Here is a 25,747-nt window from a genome sequence, read left to right as displayed (position 1 = left end):
AAGAAAAATAATCTATTTCCACAGAAAATATCTTGGTATTTCAACTGGAAGGGCAACCTCTGGTTTGGAAATTCCTATACTTTTAATTTGATTTAAGACCGAATGTGTTTAAGGCACAGTTCTTTTTTTTTTTTTTTCTTCTTCTTCCTTGTCTTACTGGAAATTTTCAATTTAAGATGCAGAAAAATAAACCGGCAAGAAAAATATCTGTAATTCACTGCAAATGAACTGCTGCATCTAAAATGCCCAGCACAGAGGAAGCTGTCACTTTTGCTTTCTGAGGCCTGAGGGACCCCATGGCTACCCAGGGACAAAGGAGCTGAGAAACACCATCCTGATGATAACTTGAGCTTCCATGCACACAAAGAACCCTTAAAGTGGTAGTAAAAGAGGAGCTTTCTAGAACCGCCAGGGAGACTTTCTCTCCATGGAAAGAGCATGCTGTGGCCTGTCGTAGTGAGCTGGGTGTGTCCCAGCTGGGGTCCTGCTACCGCCCAGGAAATGGATGATTTTCCTTGGACACTAGCTGGTAGAGGCAGGAAACAGGCCTGGGGTTACCTTGATCGGGAGTGTTGACAGGGAAGATGCCTTGGCCAAGTTTAATAGGGTAACACAGCTCCAATGAGGCTTCATTAAAAAAAAAAAAAAATGTCTTTAGGATTATATTGTTTTGTTTCTAGAGTCTTACTCAACCCTACTGTCTTGAATGATTCCAGAAGAATTGTTTAAGTAACTTATTTTTTCCAACCTTCCTGTCAGATCTGGTTTTTCCATCAGTACTAATATACCATTTGTGTATGTGTGTGTGTGTGTGTGTGTGTGTGTGTGTGTGTGTTTAAGAAAAGAAGAAAGCATTATAAAGATAGCCAAACAAGATGATATATATCATCTCTGCTAAGGTCCTGCTATGGAACCAAATTCCTGAGATTTGAAATGCGTTTTGTGGATGTAAAAGACATAAGTAGTCAGGCCTGATGGTAAAAAGAGCTGAATGAGGGAACGGTCACCCTGAGGGGCTGTTGGTCTCAAATGTCCTATAAATAGGAATGTGAAATTACTTCTTTTCCATCTACATTCCCTCTATTCAGGGAAAACACTCCCTCCTCAGTGGTAAGCCAAGGTAAGGTATTTGAGAGAATGGTTAAAATTTGAATTGTCCATGCTCATAATTTGGGAACTTCCTCCTGAAATGAAAAGTATATCAAAGTGCAGACTTCCTAAATTTCCTGTAAAACTCAGGAATGCAGGAGGACACTTTGGAGGGAACCTTTTTTCCATCTTCTGGAGTCTTCTGGAATGATCTCCCCCTGCTGTGTGTATACTGTAGGGCAGTTGAAAAGAACGCTTTAGCTTTACCGAGGCCGGCTATTGTAACAGCTGGTGGCTTTGGCATTTTTGTATAAACATGCAAGCTGGAGAGGAATTTCTCTTTTATAATTGGCCCCATTTCCCCCTTCCTGGGACATTCCACAATGCCACCAACAATGAAGTGCTCAGAAAGGAGGAATCATTTCTGTTTATGTGAAAATAGATCTGAACTCCATGAGGCAAGGGAAGAAATAACAAAAATCTTCAAAGACCACAAAAAGAAGTTATAATCAAATCTGGATGCCGTTTTCAAGATCTGACGGAGCTCCATACACCAGCTCAGATTGCTGGCTCAGCTGGAGCCAACTGTCCTCTCCACCAGCCCTGTCTAATTCATTCCCCGTGCAAGGGCTTTGCGTCAGCCATGCCAAGTGTGGGCAACACTCTTCGTGACCACGTGCTCTCAAACATGAGCAGCCCATTTCACTCTCAGGAGTGCTTCGTATACACTAAGCCCTTGGTCTAAAGCATATAAAAGCGATGATCAAAAATGCCTTCAGGAGGCAGCATAACATTGCAATAAAAGGACAGGGATTTTTTTTTTCTTAGTAACTCAGAACTAAAGACAAATTCCGGGTCTGTAATTTATCGGTTGTGTGACTTTGATCAGGTTATTTAATTTGTCTGAGGCTCAGTTTGCTCATCTGTCAAATGGGATACTAATGACTCCTTCAGAATGTTGATACAATAGAGACTATCTGTGTAAGGCACCTAATGCATAATCATACTCACTGTTGGCTAGTTTTATCAGGTGTTCTCGAAAGGAACTATTCTTATTATATTTTCCATTACAAGCTGTATCTCCCCACACAGAATAACACAATACATGAATTTTCTAGGATTCTTACCACCAAGAATATTACTATATAATTCAACTTAAGGGAAAACATGTCTAGAGGCCGGGAGAGACCCTACATGTTGCTAGCAGCTCATAAGACCCAGCTGCCAATTAAACATTTTTCTCTAATTCTTCAATTTCTGCTCCTAAGGAACATGAAAATGCATGCATTCGTTTTAAAGAAAGAAACTTTGCTGGCACCAGGATATTCTAAGAAAGAAAAGTATCGTCCTGAACCTCTTTCCAGATAACTCCACCGACTTCCCGTGTGATGGCAGTCAAATCACCCTTACTGGTAAATAGTGTTTCCCTAACAGACTTCAATTCAAGCTTCCCTTTTGTGCTTAAAGCCTGTTTCTTCTCATTTGCCACATTAGGCAATTAATTGGGTATTTATAGGCAGCTATCGTATACCCCACTGTCATCGCTACTCACTCATACATCTTCAGTTCTCCACATCTTGCCACTTCAATTCTACCCTTTAATCACCTCATCATCTTTGTCACATTTAAAAATTTTCCTTCCACTTAATCAACTCCATTTTCCAAGCTAGCGTACGAACAATTGTGCAGAATTCTCCTAATGTAGCTTTACCGACGAGCAGTGAAGAGAAAGTGTTTCTCCTTAAGTGATTTCTTTCGATCCCAGGATAGTTTCTGCTCCTAGTGCAAGAGCATCACCGTGTGAGCTATTCCTGATCTGCACTCCAGTGCTGCCCTCAATCCATGCCCAGTGCCTTTCATTACTAGATGTGTCTCTCGCTGGTGGGGGCTGAGCCAGCTTAGAGGGAAGGCGCTCCCCCCCAACCATACTACAGCTTTCTGGCCACACTCATACCCCCATGGCTCTGCTCCCGGCTGACCCTCTCTTGTCCAGTGTTTCTGGGTGTTCAACCCTCACAAAAGGAAAAAAACAAAAATCTCTTCTAATATTCCTCAGGACCCTTGGTCCCTTGAGCTAAGAAACAAGAGAATATTCCAGCCCTCAGAGGATGGTCGATTTTCGTATCTGGCTTCCCTTCCCTTTGTTAGTGTAAACTATCCAGTTTCTCCAGTAAAGGACCATTACAACCTGTCCTGTGCAGCTCCAAGGGACACGTGTTTCTAGTGGGGTGACCCACAAAATGCTTTTGATGGGACCTTAGTAGGAGCTTTGGGGGAACAAAAGGGTCCCCCTGCCCAATAGCGTAAGGGAACATGGCATTCAGTATCTCCCCCTCAGAGACTCCAAACATGGCTTAGAATGTTAACAGTTCTGAGAAACGTCGAGGTAAAGGACATTCCTTGAACTTTGTTTAACATAGGTTTCCCAAAGTTGTTTGACAAGAGTTGTTTCTTGGTGGGATGATTATAGGACTTCAAGAAACCATGGGTTTGCAGAGTATAGTTTGGAAATGCTACATGGCATCTCTAATTTCCCCTCAACAAACTGTTACTTTCTCATCTGTGATCCCAGAATTACTATTTTCATCCGCACGTTCTGTCAGAACAATGCTGTTTGGGGAGGATGCTTTCTCTACACACAACATACTTATCAGGGAGCTCCTAGTTGGAAGACGAATAAAGGGGCTGTCTTGGGCCTAAGTCACACATCTGGCAGGGACAGACCCAGGGCTCGGTGTCCCCACTGCGTGTCATTTGATTGGTCACTGTCAAATGCCCCATTAGACTGAGTTCCTTGTCAGCCTGCGCTTGGCACAGAGTAGATACTAGATAAATGTCCGTTAAGCAGAATGATTTGTGTTACCGTGTCTCCTGGAGAAATAGCCATGATTATTTCCACTGTTAATGTTTGACAGATAACTAATAATGTGGCTAGTTTTAGTTCCCCATAAGAGTCACTGCTACTGCAGATTCTGTTAAGAGTTTATTAATGATCTACAATGTGCTTCCACTCACTCTTGTGTGCTGAGCCTTGACCCATATTAATATTTAATGATGGTAAGTCACAGGTTTGGTTTTGTATTGCAGACAGGTCGGTGAGACAGACGAGGAAGACTGTCTTTTATATCCAGCTATGACCTGCAAAGCCAGGTTTTGAACTCAGGTCTCGTTGGCTAAGCTTACACGCACTCCATTCCCCATCACCTGTACGCAGGAAAACAGCTTAGAAGTTAGCTGCATTGTTTTAGTAATTATATTTTTGTCATGACAAAATATCGATAACATAAAATTTAACGAACAGTTCTGTGGCATTATGGCCATTACCACTATCCATTTCCAGAACTTTTTCATCTTCTGCAACTGAGACTTTGTACCGATTAAGCACGAACTCTCCAACCCTCCCTCAGCTGGCTCTCAGAAACCATTTTTCCACTTTATGTCTCTATGAACTTAACTACTCTAGGTACTTCATGTAAGTGGCGTCTTACAGAATTTGTCAATGGTTAATTTTTAAATTCTTGCTCTAGATATAGTATCAACCCCTCACTGGAACAACAACAATAACAAATCATCTTAACTTTCTTATACCAACACCACATTGTTTGCATTTTAATTAGTGTTACTCAAAGGGAATTGGGCTCTTAACTTTAAAGCAAAATCAGTCCCCCCTGAGCAAGAGGAAATTTGCCCGCACAGGGCCATGGTCAGATCCCGGGAAAGATGGCAAATCCGGGTAAGTCTGGGTGGCAGCTTAACATCTTGGGTTTTTTGATGATTGAAATCTGCATATATATCCCAAACATTTCTGTTTTTTCCCCTTTCAAACTGCTTTTCTGTTAATGTGTGAAAACAGCACAACTTGAGAGAAATGTAATCCACATGTTTTGGTGCATTTACACTTACATGCTCTTGAGAATATCAAAATGGCCTAACAAAATATTTTCCAATGGTTTCTTTGTCTTTCATAGAAACATAATTATAGACTTGGTAAAAACAACAACAACAACAAAACAAACTTAATCCCCAAAGGAAAGAGACTCAATCGAAGTTCAAATTCTTGAAATTTAAGCATTCTTTAAATAAATCGCCAAGCTGCTTTTTAAATGAAACATTAAAGATGCATTAAGCAGCCTTCAGATTAGGGACTAAAGTTAAAAGGTAAAAACCCCAGGGCTGGCCAAATTTAGGAGATGCTAGTAACCAGGGAAAAGAGGAGGGAGTTCAGGGATACCCAGACGTGGGTTCCCATTGGCCCCATGACACTCAGCGAGTGTCAATTTTCCCATCTGTAAAAATGGACATAATAATGAATGGCTTACTGAATTGTCCTGGAGATTAAGCACACTGTGTCTATAAAGTGCTCATATATTCACCATATATAGAGAAGGACTCGACAGATGTTCAACTGGACTCCCTCGTTTCAAATTTGAATGTTCCACAGCAATGAGGCCATTACCATCTATCACAACATATATTTGCACATAGTGCGGTGAACTGCATTTTTCCTTTAAAGGGAAAGGATGCAAAGATCAATCCCATTGAGAAAGAAGACAAGGCGCTAAAAGGCAAAGTGAGTTACTTAAGATCACATGCAGACTTGAAGGGCCAGCCACAAAGAGAATGTAGGTTGGGTCTTTGAGGGGGTTTATGGCTTCCCTAGTTTGTCAATACTTGACCATACACGCGCCTCAAATCCCTGCAATATCTTGTATTGACTTTTTCTTGCATTTTTAAGGTAATTGAAATTTGGGGTTTTGCTTAATTATTTGAAAGCACTTGGCTTCTTGTAATAAATCGGAGAACAGGGTTCATAGGTACATTTTCCACAGACACAGGGTTCTGAGTGGGTTAGACTAATGGGCCAGCCACTCCAACAGTCACGTGGCCGCTGTGCCTTACCTGATGTTCTGATGAAGGACAAGCAGGGGAAGCATTTCAAGGTCCCTCATTCCTTCCCCCTCCATGCTGGGTCCTCATCTTACTCAGAAGATGAACCCACAGACACACTGACTGCTAATGCTATGGCAGATAAAGATATGACAACACGGAAATATGGTTCCATAGAAGCTGACACATGATGCACACGAGACAGCATCTGCTCTTGCCAAGAAAGAGATAAGCAATGAACCCACAGACCCACCTCAAAGCCAAATAAATCCTTATAGCTTGGAGGTAATGTGATAAATGGGATACTGCAACAACACCTATCAGTTGCATTAAGAGAGCTGGAGGTTCTTATTTAGCCCTTTACTGCCATTTCTTCACCTCCAACACTTCCCGTTAATATCAACACAGCACGGTGTGCTTAGTCCAAATTAAACTATAATTCTCTCTTTTTTTTTTTTTTGAGAAAGAGAATGAGAGACAGAGAGCATGAGAGGGAAGAGGGTCGGGGGAGAAGCAGACTCCCTGCTGAGCAGGGAGCCCAATGCAGGACTTGATCCTGGGACTCCAGGATGATGACCTGGGCCGAAGGCAGTCGCTTAACCGACTGAGCCATCCAGGCGCCCAAACTATAATTCTCTTAACAAAAAGATGGCTTGCTCCATTGATACCCTCTCTGGCTAAGTCTTCTTCTTCTTTTTTTTTTTTAAGATTTTTAAAAATGTATTTATTTATTTGTCGGAGAGAGAGAGAGCACAAGCAGGGGGAGCAGCAGGCAGAGGGAGAAGCAGACTCCCCGCTGAGGAGGGAGCCCAATGCGGGACTTGATCCCAGTACCCTGGGATCATGACCTGAGCCAAAGGCAGACGCTTAACTGAGCCACCCAGGTGTTCCTCTGGCTAAGTCTTCTCGACAGGAGTGTATCTTGATATCTTCAGGAAGCTTATTTATTTATTTATTTATTTATTTATTTATTTATTTAAGAGAGACAGAGACAGTGCAACTTCAGGGTGTGTGTGTGGGGGGAGATATGAGAATCTTAAGCAGGCTTCATGCCCAGTGTGGAGCCCCCATGCAGGGCTCAATCCCATGACCCTGAGATCATGACCTGAGCTGAAAGCAAGAGTGAGACACTTAACCGAGTAAACCACCCATGTGTCCTAAGGAAGCATATTTAAAGAAAACAATTTTCCTGTGAGATTCAGCCCAATTGTCATCTCTTCATGGACCAAAGGGTTTCTACCTGCTAATGCTAGAGGAGAGCAAAGCCATTCCTCTTCCAGAGAGGACTAGCTCTCTAACCATGAATAAACCCGGAAATGAAGACAAGCAACTCACTTTCAGCTGAAGCCCACTTGGAGGTAAAATAATGTCCCCTCTTGATTATCCAAAGTAGTAACTCCATAATATGGAGGTCCAAACTGAAAGATTATTAACCCTTTTATGCTTAGCTATTAAGGTGGCATCTGATTTTACTTCTCCAGCCAGCCAGTTTGCATGCCTAATTACATTTAATTAATTTATTCTCTGAAGACCTATCATAAAGACAGTATTTAACTTTGGCCCAGAAAAAGACTTCTCTGGGTGCCCAGCGAAAGTTGGCTGCAGCTGAGACATCAAGGACTCAAGCATTGAAACAGAAAATGTCTTATCCAGCTTTAAGGACAAGATAAGAAAAAATGCTTTACCATCATTGAGACTTCCACTTTTCCTGTGGCTTTTTGTTTTTGTTTTTATTTTGTTTTGTTCTGATTTCTAGATTTGGTTCAACATTCAGTGGTCTTCTCAGATGATTTCAAACACCTTTCACCTCATGGATCATTCCACATAGTGATACATCGGAGAAAGCACATCAAACAATGTGCAAATCCAATCAGATATTCACCCAGAAAAATTCTTCAGCCACATATCACTTTCTAATAGTGAAAACAACTCTGCATCCCAGAACTTTATCGATAACTTAGGACTGCTTTGCAACAAGAGTTTCTCATCTATTAGACAGATTCACTTATCTTAGCGTCGAGATTGATGAGGACATGCTGAAGAGGAACATCTGAGATCTTGGCTACGTTCCCAGTCCCGACTAACAGAAACATGAATTCCCTGGGAGCGTGAAAGCCCAGCTCTCACGAAATATTTCTTCCTCATGGCACAGATAAGCATAGTTGATGGAGATCCCTAAGTCATATCAGCGACAGTAACTTGGCTCTTAGGGCTTCTCCAGTTCCTGATGGAAAGGCATTCCTGGAGATGCGATTCACTCCTTCCCTGCTTCCTCCCTGCTCTCCTAGGAAGGGAAGTCACTGTGCTATTCATTTCTCACTAAAGGATAACAATGTCTACGACCCTGCCTTGTTGTAACGGGACTGCCAGAGAAGGCTGCAGGCCCTCAATGTCAAATCATCTGGGAATACACTGATTTATTTAACTCTCAGTACATTGCTATGGGTTAAGGGTTTAATAAAGTTAAACATAATGGAGGACTTTGGGAAGTACCATGGCTGGTCTATTTGAAGATTCATTTCCCTGCCAGCTTTCTCTCATTTTGTTGACAGACTGTAGAACCTTGCTTTCATCTCTTTCCTCTCTTTACAGCTTAACCTGGTCCCTGAAGGAGTATGCTCTTTCTAGAATGATAGATTGAGCACTACACACAACATGAAAACTTTACACACTCTTCCCGTTGTCATCTGAACGATTTTTCTACCTGGAAGGAATAACTTATCTCACCTTTCACTCTCAGATTGGCTTTACATAGAAATCCTTAGGAGGACCAACATTTTTAAACTTTATGGAGGTATAGAAGCTGAAACTTTGGTTCCTCTTAATTTTTCTTTCTCCCCGGTGAGATCTGTGATTGCTGTCCCCATTGCTGTTAACCGTTATAGAAATTTAACTGCACTTTGAAGCTATGTGATTTCAGAGACAATATATAAGTTTCTATCTGAAGGAGAAAAGAGCTAAAAGCATCAGGGCAGCATGGAGGCTCAGCAGAGGGAGACTGGGGATCACGTGGGGGACTAGGTGGTAACTCCACATAATGTATGTACTTCAAACTGGAGACAAACTAAAGAAGGAAAGTAAATCTCTTTCAGATAACTTCCACAGGTGACCAGTCTATTCATAAAAAAAGCATCCCGCTTAAAATGGTCACAAATCATGTTTTTAATTATTTTCCCCTAATAGCTTTTTATTCTAATCATCCAGAAAATGTCTATTAAGTACTTAGTTGGGTGCTGGTTTGACTTAAACGGATAGTAGTATCTTTGTCCTCTGGAAGCTTACAAAAGAAAGATGTTCATCATTTATAAGAAGTTTTACAAAACACTCAGAAATAAAAAATATGTCAGGTAATCAAATAAAGAAGCACATTCAACTTTTGAAAAACTCACTATCAAATCCACACCTCCATCGTCCAGTAAGTTGGTTTATGCTACATTAACTCGTAGTGGTGACTCCTTCTGGCACCCAACACCGACTAGCTAAATATTGTTTGCTGGTTCCAAATAGGAATATTAAAATATGGGAAAAAGACTGAACAAGAGTTTCACTGGAAAGAACTTAGAGCTGCTTGCTGAAAAACACAAACCAGGGTACCAGCAGGCAAGGGTTATTCAATTTCAAGACATTTCTCGCATGCACAGAAGACGGCTTTCCTTTCACAGCCCTGACCCACTCACCACGAAAATACTTCCCAGAAGTGCTGCAGGAATGGGCAACAGCAATGCACACTCACAGGGAAGTCACTGGAAAAAGGTTATGGTGAGAAATTGAAGAGTTACACATCAAACTCTATTTCAGTGACATCCTTTGAAGTTTGGAACTCAAAACCAAGGTGGTTTGGCACCTACAGAGTACATGGAAGGACAGCGTGTTCCTCTCTGGCTAAAAGGCCAGTGGGCAGCAGAATTACAAGAAGAAGATGCAAATGGCGAATGGCTCAGTGGAAACTGGCAGTCCTCTGGAATATAATAACTAATGGAAGATCTTTCCACTAAAGTCACAAATAAGGCAAATGTTTCTATAACAGCCAATCTCTGGCTGACAAAAAGTGGAGGTATGAACTGTAATGTACCTTTTAACTTAGTAGTTTTTTTAAATTATGAACACAAATTGCTATTACTTTCACAGTTTCACTGTCAGGACACTAGGGGCTTTACACAAAATCTTCAACTGAGTTAGAAGGCTTTTAGAAATTATGCCTAAAAGCCATCCATGAGAACATCTGCCAAATCAGGTCGAGGCTCCTACCCAAGCTCCTCTTCCAAGCCCCTTCTCCTCCAGAGAGTCGGGACCTCAGACAGCTCAGCATACATCCCCTTTACGTGTTGATTTGGTTTTAGTTTGGTCATTAGCTCTGTGTTAGGTCTTATTCCTCTGGCTTCCACCTGCCTCTCCAGGGTGACTGACGGTAAGCTTTCTCCCTGTGAGTCCTTCCTCAGCTCCTCTGTGCGCCAACACAGCCTCCTCACTCGCCCCTGCAGCCCACACCACATTGGCCCAACTGACAGCTACCCATTGCTGGTGTGTCTGTTTACCCTTCACTTCTCAGGGAAGTCTTCCCTGAAGCCACACCCCGGGGGAGGTCTCCTGGGTCTGTGCTCTCCCGACCCCCTGCTGTAGCCTCTGGTTCTCCATGGAGACACTCATACCCTTTCCCATATTTATTGTTCACGCTGCCCTCCCTGGTGAAGAGAAGCCCCGTGAGCACCTGGGCCTGACGTGGGCACAGCTCCATCACCAGAACTCCATCTAGCACAGGGAAGACAACAGTTGAGGTCGTGTGTTTGAGGTTTTACTACTCAACTCAGTACTTCAAGTTACATTAGTTAATTAGGAGCACACTGGTACATTGTGCCCACTGTGCTGATCCTCCTGTCACCAAACTAATGGCGACCTGCAACCTTCCTGGGGACTCTTTAGAACACCAGAATATTAGAGCCTGGCAAAGAGAGATATGATACATTTTCTCATTTACACCCCCACCACTAATAATTACTTTTTCTTAGCCTCTTTCCACCTTTAACTGTGAAATAGGCTTTAAAGTTCAAATGAGAGAGTAGTTGAATGAACGGTATATGAAATAAAGAACAACAGTATTAGCCTAACAACAACTCATAGAGGTAATTCATGAGCATTAACTAGTTTGCATGCTTTATCAAGGACATGCATATACACAAACGAAATTTCTTCCTAAATTATTTCCTATAGCCTGGAAGTAGTGAGAAACGATATGAAAAGGGAGGATGCTGAAATAGATATGAATTAATAAAGCAAACAGTTGAGGTCATACTACTCACTTTAATATTGGTACTGATTACAAATATTGGAACGATGTATTAAGTACTCACAATAATTATTTAAGTAGCCAAAAGGAATTCTGAAGAGGTTAATAATTTCCCGTCCCTGTTCAAAGTACATTAAACATCGATTGATCAGTAGCTTTAAGGTATGAATCAATCAGCAGTCTCCTAGCTGGGAGCTCTAAACTGAGAATTCGAGGGAATGGTGTAGATTTACACATCTCTGAAAACGGTGCAATAAATATTGTATATGAATTATTGCTGTTCTTCAAGAGACAAGTGTCTAGAAATGACTAAGATAGAAAACGCTTCAGGCAAGTCAGTGCAATGTATGGAAAATTCAGAAAGGTCACAAGAAGTTCATTAATAACAAAGGAAATATAAATAAGTGGTTTTAAGTAAGATTAACAAGGATTTTTACTGTAAATGTAACGATGTAGATATATATATGTGTGTGTATATATACATATATATAGAACGGCATTTAATGAATTCAAAAATATGTCTCCACTAGCTAACTAGAACACAATGTAGCATAATATCACTTTTAACTCCACTCTGGGTTTCCTGTTTTGGCAGATTCACCTCATTGAGGCATTGTGGGAGAATCAGAGTCATTTCTACAGCATTCATGAGATCTCCAATGGGGACATCCCTTACAAAGAAAGGCAGAACGATCATAGGTAAATACAGTCAGTGAAGGGGGAAATCCACAGGAAAACAATTATTTACTGATAAATCCCCTTTGCATTTAATATCTCTTACCCTATGTGAGTGGCCTCTCAATAGGATACAGGGAATTAGGAGATACAATAGCAACTTATTGATGTCCACAAGCAGAAGGGTCTCTCCCCTTTCCTTGGGAGCCCAGTGTGCCAGAAGCTCTCAAGAGACACTCAGATGCTAATTCCAAAATTAACCTAAACATATCCGTGTCACCTGAAATCTGAGATTTCCTATACTGACAATTCTGTAAAAGGAATATAAGGTAAGTCAGTAAAGAAGATATACCAAAACTATGCCTACATTCAATAGAAATAGAAGAAACAAAAATAGAATTTTCCAAAGAGAAATAAAGATAAAAATAACACATAAAAAAGAGATAGCTGTAGATCTGAGAACTGTATTGTGGTAAACTGAATTTTGGGCCCCAGTTATTTGCCGCTCCTTGTGCCCATGCTTTCTTTCACCATATAGCTTTCCTGTTTCTCTTAAAAAGAGAGAAAGATTTCCCCACTCCTTGGGACACAACCTAAAACTTGGTTTGACCAATGGAATGTGGACAGAAGGGTCTGTGAGTTATGCACTGTGGTTTCTGTTTGCCTTCTTGCTCTTTTGCCATTGCCACAAGAAGAACGTGAGAGACATGGGGCAGAGCTGGGTCTATCTCACAGAGACACCTGGCCAGAACTGCACCTAGAAGAAAAGCCACCCAGGCAGGTCCAGCCTCGGTTGGCTAATCCCTACTTGGTGTATGTGCATAGAATGAATAAATGCCTCTGTTTGAATGGCACTGAGATTTTGTGGTTATTTGTTACACAGCATTATTCTGACAATAGCCAAGTGATACACTCACACATTAAAATGAGAAAAAACGGTATGCTTTTCCCTTAGGAATCTGACAAAATATTTCTCTCTTCCCAAGATTGGAAGTCGACAAATTCACATCTGATTGATCTAGAGAGTGTTACATCCAATGAGTTCCTTCTAGGTTGGCCACTGACTCGCTTTTCTCCTTACTATACTAACAATTGTATTAACTTTCAAATGTTTACCCTTTCCTCTCATGTGTTGGGGATATTAATGACTGTGACCACATCTGTAAACTTGTAGAATTAAATTACACCAATAATGTTCTTGAATGTTCTTTGGGTCCCATGGTTCCAAGCAGGTGTTTGGAGACAGCATGATGGAAGCAGAGGAGGAAAGCCAAATGGTTGGAGTGCTAACCTCTCAACCAGCAAAACTCTGCTTTAATCTGTCTTGGGTCTTGAGAATATTGAGATTTCGCTTGGAAAATCAGTTCCCCTGCTCAAAAAGTAAAACCAAAATGACTAGACAAAATGTTTTTTAATGTCTCCTCACACTGAAAACACTGTACTTAAGTGTTTTGTTTTAGCCACTCCTGTCTAATCATCACTATTGCCATGAACCCTAACTTAAGAAGTAATCACCTCACTCCCGTCACAACTTCCTGATGTGACTCCCTGCGTTAAGTTATAAGTTATGCCACTTCACTCCCCTGCATCAAATTAGAATAAAACCACCTCTGGTGGGGCCTTCAGGCTCTGCTTTCTCCACAGTCTGATTTCCTGCCCCTTACTTCACCTGCCATATTGGCTTAAAACACACCCAGCTCTTTCCCTGCTCAGAGTTTTCTCACATGCTGGTCCCTCTGCTTGGAACACTCTTCCCCTACTCTTCATGTGTCAACTTCTTATTATCCTACGGTTTTCCACTGATAAGTCACCGGGCTTTCACCGATTACTCAAACTAATGTAGGTCCTATCGGCCTCCATTATTCTCCATGACAACACATCACTTGTGTTCTCTTCTTTGCACTCACCATGACTTACACTTACAGGAGCATTTGCTGGCTACTTTCATTATTTGACTTTCCATCGAGTACGAGCTCCATTATTTTTGCACTCCCAGGACCCAAAGCATTGCCTGGCACATGGTATATGCTCAATCATATGAATGAGTAAGTGACTTCCTTAGCTTTTATCAACAGGCCTTTTTCTCACTACCACCTGCCTACACCATATAGTATTTCCCTGTTGGTATGTGGTCCTAGTCTCTGACGTGCTCACACCTGCTCTCTCTCTTAGTTATCTTCCTTAATTCATATAGTGTTCCTTATACCCCTGCATGTCAGAATTTTCTCTTTCAACTTGCTTTATTCATCATACTTCCCTCTTCTTATCCTTTTCACATCGATGGCCACAATCGGATCTGTTCTGGGACATCATTATCAAGCTGATCCTGAATCTTAAAATGAGATTATACCTAGAATGAACTTAACAATAAGTTATTCAATAAATGTGATCCGCTACCTAGAGAAGTAAATGCTCTATGCTGTTTGTCTGAGGTGGGTGAGGGCTTTGGGGAATGCCCAAATTTCAAGCATGGTAACCAGCATATAGTTTCAAGTAAGCAATGACCAAAGTCCTAACTAATTTCATTATCCTTTGTCAGAAAAAGAGACAAAAATAAGTGTCTGGTTTGTGTATAGGCTAGGAAATAGGGACCTGATAAACAAGAATGTGGCATGTTTTCCCAGTGGTGCCCCGAGCAAAGACAACAGATCTGAGGAATGGTAACATTATGATCATTAGAGAAGCGAAGTCTGTGGGGGGCGGTAGGTTGGTCATGAGCTCTCACGACACTTTGGATGCTCTCAGAGTAGGCATGAGGCTTCTGGCTTCCAGAAAGAGAACTCTCCCAGAAGTGAAAAAGTTGGCATTTTGGCTTAGACCAAAATGTCTCAGTGCGTTTGTTTGGTATGAGTCAAGTTAGAAAAATTCAATGTATTCTGAGTGAAGTGAAAACATTTAGTTTCCTTATCTACAAAGCTGAGATCCGTACTGTCAACCACAGTGCAGAAGGAAAGTGCCCTGGCCAGCAGTCAGTAGCTTTCCCAGATACCACCTCCATGGTGCCTGGCTTCCGTTCTCATTCGTGTATGGGCCACATGTCATTTCATAATAGGTGCCATACCTACGGTTATTTATCTCTGGCAATTACATTATGTACTCCTGTGAGCACATGATGACACAAAATGGAGTCGAGAATATGAGCATTTTGGGTCACCAAGGCAATCGGACACTGTTCGAGCCAAAACACAATTCTGTAGCTTCGGGACATGCTTATGGGTGTGACAAAACTAGGGGTTTCCCTTTTATCCAAATGAAGAAGTTGGATAATGTCTCGACAAACCGTTTGGGGGATCACCAACTACCTGCAGCGATCAGCACAGGGAATAATTCAGGAAGGAAGGAAGGGATTAAGGAAAATGACAAAAATTTTCAAACCTGGCACTGATATCTTCCCCACGGTTGGATGCTTCATCTCCATAATGAGGCCATTGTGTAACACCTTTAAATGTAAAAACAGACAGGAAAATAAATTACAAAATAAAACTATTTAATCTCAGGGAGTTTGAAAAGCCACTTATTCGGTCCACTGAAGAGAAGATCTCGCAGACACAGAGCAGTTTGGAACTTTAATTTGGAAGTGAATATTTTAAATAAAAATATTTCCATCTTCTATTAAACCAAGTGAAGCCAAAAAGAATTAGAAGGTTCCAGGACTAGCAAACTACATTTTTCAATAAAGTCGTCCCACTCTTAAAAATGTTATTTGCTCCTAACTATAGGGTATGAGTTTCCCCCTTTCATCTATGTTTGATCCTCTAAATACTAAAGCTCGGCCTCTTCCTGCATTACCTCATTGCAGGACACACGGCTAAAGTCAACTGCAGGAAGACAGAATGGGAGAAGAACCAGGACCTGGAACAGAGCAGCCCATGGGGGTGGTACATGTGTTCCTGGCAATTTATTCAGTGGAAGGTGTGGGGAGACAGTCCAATTTGAAAGGTGAATCAGAGTAACTAGGAGGCCCAGTGGCTGGTGGAGGTGGACAGATTCAGGGCTGCTGTGACCAGCAATAAGCAGATCCAGGAGCCCAGAGTGGACTCAGGTCAGAGCCTTGAGCAGGAGATGGAAACCAGACATGTTTTCAGTGGTAACAAGACCGTAACTATCAGACTCGATCTCAGAATGAGGAGTCGATGGGGAGCTGGCAAGGAGAAAAGTGAGGAAAAAAAGAAAATAAAAACAGAGACCCCATCCTAGAGGGCTGGTCAGGTTCCCATGCACTGGGACCAAGATAGGCATTTGGCATCCCGTCAAGAGCACAAGGTAGACTTGACCTCAGGCTTAAGACTCAAGGCCAGTGACTAGGACAGGGACAGTCTATCAGGACCTGGGCAGCAGAAATGTGACTTGATGTTGAATTGCTTGATTACTGGAACAGAGCTACCTAAATCCTTGGCTTTCATTTTTCCTATGGGGTGAGTAGGAATACAGAATCTGCCAGGGATTGAGAGTGCTCCAACTACAGGTAGAGGACGAGATGAGGGCATGGAACTAGATTCTAGAACCAAAAATTTGAATTACAGGAAGCAAAACGTTTGGCCAAACACAAATGAAAATGCTACAAAGTTGGTTTCCTTTGTTTGTTTTTTTAACAACTGGAGGCTACCTGGGTATACTGTCTCAAAGAACCCCAAAATTCAATTTACTATTTGTATTACTGAATGTTCACTTAGACATATAAGGGCAACTTATGCATGAATTTACTTCACCTCTACTGCCTACCAAATGGAGAGCTTCTCTCTTCCCGTTCTGTACAGGGATCTAAAGGGCAGAAGTGTTTCAGCGGCACAATAAACTTATGGACCAAGATTTCATGGTATAATATCCCAAACAGCAGCAGTTGTAATGGTTCTATAGGATTTTGAGCTGCAGGTAAAAACAAGATCTGCATATCCATACCCTCATCATAGTCTTTTCACACAGAGTTAAAAGAGCATGGAATAAATAAACTAATAAAAATGTTTTCTCACTTGGACAACCCAGGGAAAGAGGTCAAATTTCTTGGGTTCTGTCCATTTCCAGTGAGCTTCTTGGTCATGTTATGGAATAAGCCAATAAGACAACCTCACAGGTGACGTTTTAAGGTTAGAGGTATGACTCTGCTTTGTCTCAATATTCTGGGGTGCCACTGTTTGGGAACGGTCACCATCTTTGGGGGGATGCTCTTTAAACAACCATGTCAACCCCCCTCAGCGAGGGTGATGCCACACCATATGGAGATCCTTTCTAGGGATGCCTTGCCTCTCTTTTGGAATCACCAGCTTTGCACCCAGGAGCTGGCCAGAGAAAATTCTTGCCAGTGTTAGAACTGAGCTATAATTTAACTCTGGTGTGGCTCGTTCTCAGCACCCGCCCAGCACAGCCTCCTCCTATGTGGGGGTGGGGGCTAAATGCCAAGGCGAGGTGCTAAATCTCAGTTCTACTGAGGACAGGAACAAAAATACCAAGCTAAATTTCACTCGAAACAATTATCTGCACACTGAATCATTCTTCTCTTCTCATATCTGTTGCCCTCCTGACTACCTCTTTGTAATAACACTGCAGTGCTACTCACAAAAGACAAAAGTGAGTGTTCTTAGCTAAATATAACTTAACTGATACTGTTGAAATTAATTAACGCTGAATTTTAATCGTGGAGGAAACGTTAAGTGTCAAACGTGAAAGGGTAGTTGGTAAAGGTCAAGGGACATATGTCAAAGTTTTGTGAAGCAAAAGCTCGCAGCTGATTGAAATTTTTCAGGGAAGCAGCTTAAAGAATGTACTTCCTTCGGCCCTACCCTCATTACTGTCTCTATATGATCTTCCCAACATGAAACTTTTTAACCCAGCCTCCTCACTTCCCTCGCATCGAAAATCATTCAGTTTCAGGCAGAAATATAAATTGGTCTCATGCTTGGCACAGGAGGTTAACTGCCGTTTTTTCATCTGCTGTAGCATTTGTACAATTATGAAATAAATGGGCTAGCCGGTGCCCCCATCTTCAGAAAGCATGGACTTATTCCCCTGCTTGGTCACCACCCACCTTTTTACGGAAAATCTGAAGTCAATACAATTCCATAGGCTTCCTTCGTGAATCAGGTCAGATTATGTCGCGGAACAATTGAAGCTGGAGCTCCGCTGTCCCTGGAAACCCTGCCTAATGACTCGGAATCTTGGAAAACTCTCCAGCCTCGTTTGTGGGGCGAGTCCTGCTCTGCTTAGTAACATCTTCGAGAATCTCAGAACCCAGGCAGTCTGTCTGAATTTTAGCATAAATCTCTCCTACTGCACTTCAGGCGTATTGTCTTCCCCTGACTTCATTGGAAACGGAGGACCTTGGCGCTCACCAACATTTGTGTAACATTTCTTTGGGAATGGTTACTAAATGTTCCCCGTTCCTTTTCTCACCCGGGCTCAACACCCCAAGCTCTACTACCTTAACCTGGAAATTTAGATGGAAAGCGTTTCATTTTCTGAACGCTCACAATGGAATGGGGACCTCAGCTCTAGGGACCTCCGACACCATTTTCTCTTAAGGCAATGTCATGCCTGGAACCCCTCAGCCCGGCATTTGGGGCATATGGGGTACACATTTAGTTATTTTTAAATGAGGCAAGGAACCTTCCCTAGAACTTTGCAGTGGATGTTGTCCTTCTTCTCCTTATTTTATTCTCCCTAGATCTCTCATGGTGGGGTAGCTCTTCTAAATTTCATTTCTTCTCCTTATAATTTCAAAAGCCTATTCCTGACAAGAATAGAATTGTAGAGAGTTCACCAACCTCTTTAGCAAAGTATCAGGCCGATTTAAAATAAGGTCTTTCTTTCTTCTTCAAGAGTTTCACAGATTGACAGCCTAATGACAGAGTCAAATGGTACTGTATTAATGAAGGGGGGTGGGGGAAGAGTAAAATGTATACCTTAAAGTGATGTGGGAAATAAAAGTTTAAGTGAAAGTAGGAAAAGTCTTTTGATAAAGTCCTAGGGCAGGAATGGCAAACCAAGTCTATAGTACAGCACTAACAAGAAAAGAAATGTAAAAAATAAAAAATCGATACCCACTCTATAGGTGGTGAAAATCTCTAAGGAAAGCAAGAGCTCTGGGTCAAGAGTAGAAGTAGCAAAGCATACACAAAGGAAAGGAGACAGACTGCCGGCATTAAGTGACATACACAAATGGTATGTGTAAAGACCGTATTAAAAATCAGTGTAGGGCGCCTGGGTGGCTCAGTTGGTTAAGTGACTGCCTTCGGCTCAGGTCATGATCCTGGAGTCCTGGGATCGAGTCCCGCATCGGGCTCCCTGCTTGGCAGGGAGTCTGCTTCTCCCTCTGACCCTCTTCCCTCTCGTGCTATCTCTCATTCTCTCTCTCTCAAATAAATAAATAAAATCTTTTCAAAAAAATCAGTATAATACCACCAATGACATTAAGCATGTTGCACAACAGAGAACTGACCTACCCACTAACTATGAATAGAGACGTGACCTATTCATTCCATTGAACAAACATCATAGAGCACCTATATATTAGCCGATAGGAAGGCCCAGTTGTAAAAAGATAAATGAATTTGCATTCAAAGTGCCCGTAATTAGAAGGGAGGGTTGGGAATAAGAGACCTGAGCCAATTTTTAGAGCAGTTGAAGCTCCACATGAAGGAGCAAAATCCAGTAAATAACAATAAGTAACTTGGTCTACCTTGGAAGGAAGCTGTAGGACCGAGGCAAAGGAGTTCAGTAAAAGGCATAGCACAAAGATAGTATCAAAATAAAACATCAGGTTAGCAATTGCAAGGATAAATATAATACCAGCAGCTATTGCCCAACAAAACTCCTTAAGAATTTTGTGAAGCAAAAGCTCACAGTTGACTGAAGTCAGGCATTGTGTTAAAAGGGAAAGAGCTGTCTCCACCCAATCCTCTCATTAACTAGACCAGGTAGGAATTACTCTCATCTGCATTTCTACTGATAATGTGATGGAAGCCTAAAGAGGTCAAGAACTTGCCCAAGGTTCACAGTTAATAAATGGTTGACTTTGACCCTAACCTCTCAGCTAGTTGGAGACTCAGTAAAAGAATAAAAAAAGTCAAGCATAATTTGATTTACCATTAAAATAACTAGCTGATGTGGTCTATTCTGTAAAACAAATTAGTCAATTCACTGGGGAAAGAAAATCAGCCAAACGGATTGCTTGGCATCGTGTGGCCCAATTAGTTAATAAACTGAACTGCTCCCTTGTAGGGAGCCAAGTCTACCACAGATACAAAGGCGGTGAAAAGAGGAAGGATTTTGGCCCCAGCCTGGCTCAGATTTTGAAGGGGACAGACCCAGCAGGTTACCTTGGGCAAGGCACTTAGGTACTCTGAGGCTCAGAACCCTCCTCAGTAAAAAGGTAGCAATAATATCTCTTTCTCAGAAGTTCGCCAGGATTAAGCAAGATACGAGTATAAAACGGTGAGCACAGCACCTTGGACAGAGTAAACTCAAAATTAATGGCAACTAATTATCATTATCAGTAGACTGGGTTCAAACTCTGGCTCCACCAAGGACAAGCTGTAGGGCCTTAAGGTACATTCATTCATGTGACAAACAAATATTAAACACATTAACAGTAATGATTCATAATCAATAATAAGCATTAAATGCATATTAATGTGCCAGGCATTATTAAGTGCTGAGAGAAAAACTAGGTCTCAGAACAAGCAAGGTCCTTGCCCTCAAGAAGCTTACAGTCTTAAAAGGGAGATTTTTGAATTAAATGTTATCCACTGGACTGTTATTATTACTTAAAAATATCTGTTTGGTTCTCTGCTATATCCCCAGTGCCTTGAACATTATCTGGCACTATCTGATAGATGCTAAATAATATTTTATTGGGTTTATTGAACTACATTTATTCATTCATTTATTTAATTAACTAACTAATTAATTAAATTGAATTAACTATGTAGCAAGTGTATCCTTTTGGTTTCATCACTTAATGCGGGGGAGGCAGGACTGGAGGGTGTTGTCCCCTTTAAGCTTTTAATAAATCCCTAGATTTCTCTAGATACGAAAATGTTTTGCTGGCTTCCCAAAATATATTTATTTGTAGGAACTAGTTATCAAGTTCCAGTGTTGCCTTGCTGCAACTCCCTCAGTTTCCTAAAGCTTTCCAAGTATCTGGAATCTGCCCTAGGTATAGTACACCCATCTGAAAACATTGCAGAGGCCAAGCTGAGAAGCTCCGTGAGGACCATGGTCATGAAGAGTGAAGAAAAGCCAGAAAGGGGGACGCGGGAAACAATGGGCACGCGTATTATACGTGTGAAGTGAAGCTACTGCGCTTGAAGAAAACAATCATAGCATTCTTCCTCATTGGGAAAACTCAGGAAACCATTTCCAAAAACATGCAGTAATATCTTAGAAAGCAACAAAGCATTATTGCATTGTCCTTTATCACTCAGTCATTCCTGTAGCTTGACAGGAGAACAGCTGTGGACTCATATAGGGAAAGTTATGTAACTGAAGGCATAACATACAACTAATATGTTAAAAGGTAATTCAGCTCTCCTGAAAACAAACAAACAAAAAATGCAAACATAACACACAATTCATGAAAAAAATGAACAAGTAAACTCCGAACTTAGATCATGGAGAGCAGATTTAAGTGGTGACATTTTTGTTTTTCTTATTAGTTTTGAAACAATTGCTATCACTAAACTTCCTCTGGTGTTAATGCATATGACACAGCCTTTTCCCTCCTTTTTCTAATGAAAAAACACGAATATTAGTCATCTATAGAGCTATTCTAACATGAGTACACGTAAAAACTTAAGAACATTACCCAAGTGTTTACAGCCCCAGGTTTGTCCCAATTCCTCCCTCTTCTATCCCCAAATAATCATCTCCTGATTTTTTTTTATTATTTCCTTCCCTTTTTTCATCCTTGTATCCTATACGTTTATATCTCTAAGAATTTAGTGCCTATTTTCACCCATTTATAAGATATGTATATCAATGAAATCATGAGTATGTATTCTTCTCTGATTTGCTTTTTCTCTTTAACATTGTTTCTGAGACGCCTCCATTTTGAAGTATGTGGCCATGGGCCAATTATGGCCACTAATGTAAATTATGCCATTATATAGATATATCATAATTTATTAATTCACTCTGCTCTTACATTGTTTCCAGTTATTTTACTGCAACAAACACGGCTGTCATACTAAACATCTCTTCATGCAACAATGGCTCTCGGGCCCAAACTTAGACACCAGGTACGTCTATCTTTAATATTAGGTGACAGCATTCCCACCATTAGTGAATATTATTTTCAGTTGTTTTACAACGGTAGCAAAACTTGATATTATCAGGGTTTGCCAATCTAATCACTTTGCGATGGCATCTTACTGAAGCTTTAACTTGCATTTCCTTGATTACTAATGAGACTGAATATATTTCCCCTGCTTTTTATTTCCCCTTCAATGAAATGTTTGTTCCAGTCATTTGCATTTCTTCTATTTGCTTAATTATCTTTTCTTACTGGTTCATGAGTTGTTTATGTATTCTGGTTATGAATCCTTCATTGAAACACAAATTGACAATATTATGGCTTTATTTCTCACTCATTTTGTGGTGTTCTGATGAACAGAAGTTTTTAATTTCAGCATTCTGAAATTTATTGAATTTTCCTTTTATGTTCTGTATCTTTTATGACATATTTAAAAAATTCTTCCCTACTCTAGATGACACAGAGAGTCTCCTAAATTTTCCTACTAAAATTTTAAAACATTGGCCTATTCATAATAAAAACTCACAGCAAGTCAAGGATTGAGAGGAATTACCTTAGCTTGATTGAGATTGTCTACAAAACCCTTAAAGGGTAACATCAAATTTAATGGCAAGAAACTGAAAGCTGTTGCTCTAATACTGAGAACAAGGCAAGGATGTCTGCTGTCACCACTCTTATTCAACATAATACTAGAAGTTCTAGCCTTGAAAATAAATCCAGAAAAAGGGCATAATCTGCTTAAGGCATACAGATTGTAAGGGAAAAATAATAGAACAAATAAGCAAATGCACAAGGGAGAAATATAAAAAGAAATATAATAAAAGGAAGAAATCACACAGATGCCCTGATGGTCCACATAGAAATCCCAACGAACATACAAAAATACTTCTGGAACTAATAAACGAGGTCACAGGATGCAAGATCAACACACAAAAATCAATCACATTTCTGTATACCGACAATGAACATGAGGAAACCAAAATGAAAAACACAATGCCATTAACAATTGCTAAAAATAAATGAAATGCTTAGATACCAACATAACAGGTATAGACTCTGGATGCCAGAAATTACAAAATGTTGATGAGAGAAATCAAAGGCCACCTAAATAAATGGAGAAGTGTACCATGTTCTCAGATTTGAAAACTCCACATAGTGAAGATGTCAATTCTCCTCAAATTTATCTATGGGTTTAATGCAATTCTTACCAAAATCCCAGCAGAGGTTTTTTTGTTTGTTTGTTTGTTTGTTTTGTAGATGTAAAAAATCTTATACTAAAATTTATATGGGAAGACCTTAGAATAAACAATCTTGAAAATAAGAATAAAATGAAAGAGAATCAGTCTACCTGATATTAAGGTATACTAGATAGATGCTATATATCATATAGGTACTTAGGGAGTATGGTAATGGAATAGAATAGAGAACTCAGAAATATATCCACACAAAATATGCCCAAATAATTCTGGAAAAGGTGCAAATGCAATGAAGGACGGACAGCCTCTTAAACAAATGGTACCGGAACAATCAGAAGAAAAAAGAAAAATCTCAACCTAAATCTCCTTCCTTATATAAAAATTAACTTAAATGGATCATGGACTTCAAGGTATAAGTCCTAAAATCTTAGGAAAAATCTTCAACACTGCTCAGCAAAGATCATGTTAAGATGGAAAGAAAGCTACAAAATGGGAGAAATATTTGCAAGCAATATATCTGACAAAGGACTAGTATCTTGTGTGTGTGTGTGTGTGTGTGTGTATCACACTCATAACTTAACAGTAAAAAAAAAAAAAAATCCAGTTAGAAAATAGGCAAAGGCATAAACAGTTACAGTTGCATACGACCCAGCCACTGCATTCCTAAGCCTTTAGCCCAGACAAATGAAAAGTTATGTTCATACAAAAATCTGCACATGCATGTTCATAGCACCTTTATTTGTAATAGCCCAACACTGAGAACAATACAAATGTCCTTCAACCGGTGGGTCATGAAGCCACCTGCGGTACAGCCAGAGTATGCAATACTCCTAGGCAATAAAAAGGAACAAGCTATTGATTCACACAGCGGCCTGCATGAATCTCGATGGAATTGTGCTGAGGGGCGCCTGGGGGGCTCAGTCAGTTAAATGTCTGCCTTCCGCTCAGGTCATGATCCTTGGGTCCTGGGATCGAGCCCCGAGTCAGGCTCCCTGCTCAGTGGCGAGTCTGCTTCTCCTTTTCTCTCTCCCTCTGCCTTTCCCCCAGCTCGTGCGCCTTCTCTCTCTCTGACAAATATAAAATAAAATAAAAATAAAATAAAATATAAAATAAAATAAAATAAAATAAAAAATGGAATTGTGCTGAGTATAAAAAGCCAATCCCCGCAGATTACACAGTATATGATTCCATTTATGTAGCATTCTCAAAGTGATGAAATTCCAGAAACAGACAATAGATTCGAAGTAGAGGGTTCAGGAAAGATGGCAGTTGAACAGCTTTAAAGGGCAGTAGGAGGGATTTTGTGATTTCGTGATGGCACCGTCACTACCTTGACTGTGTCGATGTTACCACCCTGGTTGTTATGATGCAAGATAGTTTGGCAAGCTCTTACCACTGGGACCTGGGTAAAGGGCACTATTTCTTACAACTGCATGAACATCTAGAATTATCTTAAAATAAAGTTTTATAATTTTTTTTTTAATTTTGGTCTTCCATATTTTGCTTTTGGAAAAACTGGAGTTGAATTTTGTGTATGATGTGAAAGGGATTCAATTTCACTTTTCCCCCAGAACAGTTTTGAGCAGTCCTTCCTTTCCTCATGAATCTGTAATACCAGCTCAGCAGTAGATCATTTCTGCACATTTGGGGGCTGCTCCTGGGCTCTCTGTTCTGTCCTGTGGGTACATCTGTCTACCCCGTGGCCAATACCACACTGACCAAATCCCTCGCTTTCATCATAAGGATCGGTGTTTCACTTAGCAAGATCCCCACCACACCCCTGCCTTGTTTTTTCTGTCATCAGGGGTTCTTGGCCCTTTACTCTTCTCTATAAATTTTAAAGTCAGCCTGTCAGCTTCCAGGAAAACCCTATTGGGCAGAAATAACATCATGACAATATTATCTTACTACCCATTAAACGTTTACTTTAATAATTTCAATTTATTTAAGTCATTTTTAATATGTTTTATAAAGTGTTAGCATTTTTCATAAAGGCTTTGCACATTTTTCATTTGATTTATCCCTTACAAAAGCAGTCCATTTTAGCTGCCAAGGTAAAATGGATCTTTTTTTAAAAATAAAACTTGCTGTTTATTGCTAGCATATAGAAACGAAATTTACTTTAAAATTATATCTGGCAAACATTCTTATTAATAACTCGTTTGTAGATTCTGTTGGTTTTCTACAAAATTAATGATATCGTCTCTGAATAAGTATAGTTTTGTTTTTCTTTTCCAAATCTTATACCTTTTATTCTGTTTTCTTATATTATATCATTGGCTAGGACTACCAATATATTGATAGTGTTAGCAGAAAACATTTTTATCTTGTTCTCAATTTTAAAGGAAATATACTTAATGTTTCATCATT

General features: G+C 40.4%; 1 protein-coding gene across 2 annotated transcripts in view; it reads right to left on the bottom strand.

Annotated features, from left to right (window-relative positions):
- Positions 1–25,747, bottom strand: part of SUGCT (succinyl-CoA:glutarate-CoA transferase) — an 814,926-nt gene that overhangs the window by 86,397 nt on the left and 702,782 nt on the right. For both annotated transcript variants that reach the window (XM_025853115.2, XM_073886887.1), the window contains exon 13: positions 15,311–15,374. In XM_025853115.2, the coding sequence (XP_025708900.1) occupies positions 15,311–15,374 (64 nt within the window). The remainder of the gene's footprint in view (positions 1–15,310; positions 15,375–25,747) is intronic.

Source organism: Callorhinus ursinus, unplaced genomic scaffold (genome assembly GCF_003265705.2).
Source record: "Callorhinus ursinus isolate GAN/ISIS: 27379988/994484 unplaced genomic scaffold, GSC_fseal_2.0 scaffold73, whole genome shotgun sequence".
Lineage (NCBI taxonomy): Eukaryota > Metazoa > Chordata > Mammalia > Carnivora > Otariidae > Callorhinus > Callorhinus ursinus.
Note: the sequence above shows the minus strand (reverse complement) of the source record. Positions and strands in the feature narration are given on the sequence as shown.